Source organism: Rhipicephalus sanguineus, chromosome 2 (assembly GCF_013339695.2).
Source record: "Rhipicephalus sanguineus isolate Rsan-2018 chromosome 2, BIME_Rsan_1.4, whole genome shotgun sequence".
In the NCBI taxonomy this organism is placed as follows: domain Eukaryota; kingdom Metazoa; phylum Arthropoda; class Arachnida; order Ixodida; family Ixodidae; genus Rhipicephalus; species Rhipicephalus sanguineus.
The window spans coordinates 51,168,587-51,174,541 of record NC_051177.1 but is presented as its reverse complement, the minus strand read 5'-3'; the positions used below and the strand labels follow the sequence as shown (position 1 = coordinate 51,174,541).

General features: G+C 45.8%; 1 protein-coding gene across 1 annotated transcript; it reads right to left on the bottom strand.

The window, feature by feature from the left end:
- Positions 1-689: 689 nt before the first annotated feature.
- On the bottom strand, positions 690-4,720 carry LOC119381171 (uncharacterized). The gene is made up of 3 exons (XM_037649130.2): positions 4,517-4,720; positions 2,497-2,734; positions 690-992 (listed from the first exon to the last, which is right to left on the bottom strand). The coding sequence occupies exons 1-3, from the start codon at positions 4,578-4,580 to the stop codon at positions 692-694; spliced, it is 603 nt and encodes a 200-aa protein (XP_037505058.1). The 5' UTR covers positions 4,581-4,720; the 3' UTR covers positions 690-691.
- Positions 4,721-5,955: the final 1,235 nt, after the last annotated feature.

Genomic DNA, 5,955 nt, shown 5'->3' with positions numbered 1-5,955 from the left:
TGGATTAATGATGTTGAGCAGCGCGTAAGACAAGGGATGTATTGAAAAGAAAATCGGACATGCGCTGACTCGCAACTAAGTTTAATCACATACGATCGGAAAATATATAGTGGCTTAACAAACAACAGAAAAAAGAGAGAAGAATGCGATACACACTGCACATGGTTACCTTGCTCCCGTCATCCCAATGTGCCATCAAGATGTATTAATTCCCGCTCGGATAGCACGATCGAAGGCTGGCAGTTGCATACCTTGCTTTTTTCGTGCAATATGGGCTGCCTCAACATCTCTTCGTACGCTTGTAAAGAGTCACCCACAATTAAGCTGAACACCTCATTAGTATTCAGGACCTCATATGAGCTGTTGTTTAATACATAATTAGGAAAATTTGTATTGCGTTTATCGACACCATGAGTAGGCGTCATGTAACGGACATTTCCCTCGTGAAGTATCGAATATACGTTCTAGTTCTACCGTCCAGAATACTAATGAGGTGTTAACCTTAGATGTGATCGACCTTGTACATTCTGCTGTTGTCACAATATGTGAATTCACTAAATAGCCGTAAAGAATTGTTGAAGTCTGTCTGTATTTTTATTCATCAACGAATGCAGTGAGTCTCCCTGTGCATATGTACAATGTTCTGCCTGGCATATTTTGTTCGCCTTAAGCGACCTTTACGGGTCATTAGTTAGTTTGGAGGCGTGCGAGGCTTGTCGGAATCAATGCGTCGTCTGTACTCTCTCAGCTTCTCCATGACGAGCGAAGGTCGCGGTGCGCCGGGCTCTCTGGGAACGTGGGATGCAGCGGGGGTGTTCAGGCGTTCGATGAATGAGCTCACGATTCCCTTGGGTCCCACGGCCTCGCTGACCAGCGGCAAAACCATGCCGGCCGCACTGTCCGAACAGTCAGGGTACATATGCGCGCACTCGTTTTTCTGCAGACCTCTGGACCAGGCGGCGAAGTACGCGTTCTTCGGGTGTGGCCTTCCTCTGTTGAAAGAATATAAGAAGGTGAAGGCATGGGAAAGAGGCGGGTTCAAACACCACGGAGGAAGGAAAAATCTGGACTGCTGCACAACGGCAGTTAAAAACACACACACACACAAACACGCACACAGACAGAACAATACTTGTATCGTCTCAACATTTGGTCTCAAGTGCAGAGATAGCTTGAGAAGAATGGCTTCGCGGAGAGTCCACTTGCCAAGTCTGGCTGCGTGACGTAATGCTCTCTTTCCAATAGTTTATTTCTTCCTTCATATAAAATCATGGTCAGCGGCGCTGTGATTGCAACGTGGGGCGAAAGCAGGGGAACAGAAACATCTCGAATATAGCACGTATCATACCAGTGGTGAAGAGCGATTCTATATACGTTACATCATTTCATTACGACATAAAATCAGCATGAATGTCACTAAAAGCACAGCCTCAAACACTGTACACACCAAAGAGAAAATCAAAATTAGTTCGGTCTGACAGGTGCTGTTTAGAAAGCATTTGCTTTGATCATTCGCGTGATAAAGCATTGACATAACTGGAATGGGAAATGCAGGACGAAGTTTCTCTTCTTGAATCGTCGCGGTGGTGTTTTGTTGCTGCGCTTTGTCAGTTCGACGTCTGAAAGTTACCCAATTTCGACAGTTCTTTAGAATTTGATAAGCTCAAACCTTGGCTTTGTGTGAATATGCTGCTGTCAGTTCGTAGCGATGCGAAGTTAGGCAGAATCGAACAAATTCCGCCAGTAGGACGGGCGTCATTGAGAGACCGTGCGGTCACTTCAAGTTGGCATCGCCACCCGTTTTACTACCTTAGCCTTTTTCTCGCGGTAAGAGTAGCTCCTTTTGTATTGTGGAAGGACATTAATTCGTACAGCCTTAATTATATTTTAACTATTTTTAACAGCGGAGCTGCTTAAGCCGGCCTTCAAAACTCTTGTATCCGCAGAAAACCGCAGCTGGGTATGCGCCACGGGAATTGGGCAACGAGCCCCGCTGCCGAGTACAGCAGGCGCGGGCGTTAAACAAAAACTCTGCTCGGCGAAGTGGAGCACGTGAAACACGGGAAAGAGAGAGAGAAAAAGAAAGAGAAAAAAAGAGAGGGAGAGTCTAAAGAAAGCTATGTAAAGAAAGAGAAACATAGAGAGAAATCAAGGGAATAAAGACATAAAAAGATAGAAAGACAGAGAAAGACATAGAAAGAAAGAGAAAGAAGCAGAGAGAAAGAAAAAGAAAGGGAACGTAGAGAAATAAAGATAGAATGAGCGAGAAAGGGAAAGAAATATATATATCGAGAAAGAAAGAAATAGAAAGCAACGTGTACAAAATACAGATACAAGGAACAGAGAGAACAGGAAAGAAAGAGAAGAAAGAAAGAAAAAAAGAAAGAGAACCGAGGAAGGCCGCCCCCAGCTGCGCTACCTTCCTTCAGGCTTGGCATCATTAGTGCCAAGCTGCCATAATTTTTTACGAATGGTCGTATCGAGAAGTTTTCTTACTTGACAATTTCCTTCCAGAAACCAGAAATGGGAAGCATGTCGGTGAGGCTGCGTGCTGCCTCGCACACGATTCGCTTCCGGCAACCGACGGTCATGGCCGCTGCGACAGGTCGCCTTCCTCCGTTATGCGGCGATAGCTGTTCACGCGACGAGTTCTGCTCTCTCTCGGGTAGCGAGGCAGTGACACGCCCTGCACCGACTTCAATGTAAAATGCGGGCCGGGTGGACGCCTCCCCATCTGTAGCATAAACGAGTGCAGGAGCTGTGAATCCACAAAGACCACCTCGAAAGTGTTCGGCATCGTCTACATATTTTGCGCGACTGCCCACAGTACAGTGCGCAGCGGCTATCCCTTTGCAACGCGCGCTCAGCAAATCAGACGACCATCCTCTGCTGGAAGAGAGAATTCTACGCTGTCGACATGACACAACGTCGCAGAAGCAGGCCCTGCAACCGCTACTGCGCTTCTAGCGATCGACTGCCCTTTCTGAACGACTGTAATCAGAACGCCCTTCCTGTGCGTGTTCTTTCTTTTTTCCTGTGTATGTCTGGGCGTTTTGCACCCTTTTTTTCTCTCTATTTACACCCTCTTTCCAACCCCCCCCCCCCCCCCCCCCCCCTATATGCCCGCCCAAGTGTATGGCAGCAAACCGGACGCAAATATCTGTTTACCCTCCCCGCCTTCCTCTTCATCTCTCTCTATGACCTTTCGCTTCCTTTTGCGCTGCTTATGACACGGTAGTGCATAAAATATTATTAGCTCGAACATGCTCTTCCTGCAACCGTGATCTCCTATGAATGAAAGAAGAGGAGTTTCTTCGAGGGGCTCGTTTCTTTGTTAGGCACAACTAAAAGAATCCAACAAAGAATTAGGCCAAGGAGAGCATAGGAGACGATTATTGTTGGCCTTAACTGTAGTGTAGTAATCATGACGTCAATTTAAATTAATTAAAAGTCGGTGGGATCCGTAAGGTTGTGGGTTCCGATCTCACTGGCGGAAAGGATGATTTATTTAGCTGCTATCTTTTATGTATTCTTTTAACATAACCCGTCTCCAGCATAGCTTGCCATTAAGAAAGGCGCCCCCTACTCTGTCTTGGGACAGAAAGTACACAGTAAAGATAGCCCAGCTGAAAAGAAACGTGTCAAAGTAACAAGATGAGCTGCAATATTCAGCGGCTCAAACTAACTAAACAGAGCAGGTTGTACCGCACTAACACGTAACTTAGCTTATCCGTGACACCGTATATATACGTGCTGGTTTGACAGCTTGAACCATAACGCGGCCCTCTTGTTTCTGCAACCTCGATGTGAAAACACAATTTGTTTTTAACTTTGGTTCTGGCTTACGTGTTTTTCTATAATCAGCGGCTCGTTACTTAAAATGCCCTTTCATTTGGTCGCTAATGGGGAATTTATATAGAATATTGTGTTATGACCGTTTTGCTTCTTATGGATTTTAAGCGATTGCGTTGTTTGCAATTTTACATACAAACAGCGGGTCATCAATGCACCGTCCAGTTTCATGGACGCTAAGGCAGTAAATGTAGATAAGAAGGCGGCGGGTGGTGTCTCCAAGAGAAGGTAACAAGCGTATAACTTCTGCAGAGCTATAGGTATAAAAGAAAGAGGCACTGCATACGGGGAGCACGTCGCATCGTTCTAAAGAGGGAGATACATTTTAACCCTTTAAGTCGTCCTAATTAATTGTGTATGCCGTTGGGCAGACTTAAAAAAAAAGAATTGGTCATACTAGACGCGGCTATGTAGCTACCTTATATCGGAGTTTAAAAAAATAAACGAAAGTAGGGATCGAATAGGCAGGTTTTGTATACGCTGCAATAAAAGCGAGGTACACTGCACGTTGTATCTCGCTTTTATTACAGCGTACACAAAACCTGCAACTTTCTTGAGTTCACACTGAAGAGCGATGTCAAAGGGTCGGCTTAAAAAAAAACCTAGAGCAGTACGAACAGCGGTAACGAATTACGTATTGTAGAAGAAACAATTGCGAACTCACGTGCGCTGGTGCCGACAAACCAAGTGACTAGTGCGACCCAGAGGAAATACTGTGTTGACACCATGTTTCTTGTGCGAGCCGTCAGTATTGCCGCCACGAATCGTCGATGACACGACTCCGCCGCTTGCACTTGTCCGGGTGTAACTTGCAGCTTAAGCGAAGTTTTGACGCAGTCAGCCGGACACGAGAATCGCTCTCGCTTTCCTCTCAATTTTTTTTTTTCAAGTGAAACCCGGTATGCCGGCAGGGTGCCCTTTTATATACCGTTCTGCTTCTGAGTATGACTCATACAAAACGGAAGGGTCTGGAGGAAGGGGGGAACGTCACGTGACGAACTGAGCGAAACGATGCCGCACCACCTACACAAAGCCAACGTGTAGATAGATAGTTCCGCGGTCGAAAAACATTCGGAAGATATGACTCCGCGGTTTTGTCAGGCTCTTCTTTGAAAGATTGTAGACCTTTTTTATCGCTCGTGACTCCTGATTAGTGGATAATTTGCTATAGTTTGAAACGTTCTTTGACCCTGCGGCAGTGACAGATGTCGCGCCCTACTAAAGGGACTCGCCAATACCTAGCACTACGTGTTTCCGGGTGAGTGATTCACCACGCGGGTCACTTTATGCTGCTCCTACTTGTGCGTAGGGGTCGTGGGGGCGACTAATCTGTTCGCGAGCTAAAGAAGGAAATCGGCTGAAAGGGTGAGGCAGGCTGCGAAGCACCAGGGCTGTTGACTATGACTAACGGCCCCCCTGGCTTCTACGCAGGGAGATATCCCAAAGAAAACAAAGAAAAATGTGGCGACTAGCCCTTTGTCTAGAACGCGTTCTTTCATTTTGTCTCTTTCCCACGCATATCTGCTCAGTCCTCGAACCTTTGGAGTTCAAGATATGGCTACTTTTTCGCAGCCTGCCAAGATCGAGTCGCAATAGGAGCTTGACGCAAAGTAAATTCCTTAATCGCTTCAAAGGATTCTGGAAAAAAAAGAAGTGTTATCACATCGGCACCAGGGAAGATTCTTGTTCCATAAAGCCGTCGACTGCAAGCGAGTCACTGAAATGCTGTCGTATGCTTCCGCCACTAGCGTATCCAGAAATTTTTTTCGCGGGTAGGGAGGGGTGTTCTGTTATATTTTATGTATGTTCGTGCCTGTGTTCGTATATGTGCGTGTATGTATACACATGCAAAATTGAAAAAATTCCGCAGGTCAATTGGACTCCCCCCCCCCCCTCTAGGCGGCCTCTACGTATACAACAATAGTATGTAGTTGGATTAGATGAGTGAGATGAGCATTGTAAAACCTTTAACTTCACGACAAACCACTTTGTGGTCATTCATATTTCAGGTATCTTTCTAATGAATCATGGCTACAGCACATGTACAGTTTTTCTGTAGCGTGACTCACATGACATTAACCTTCTGCTCATTAAGAAAGTTAT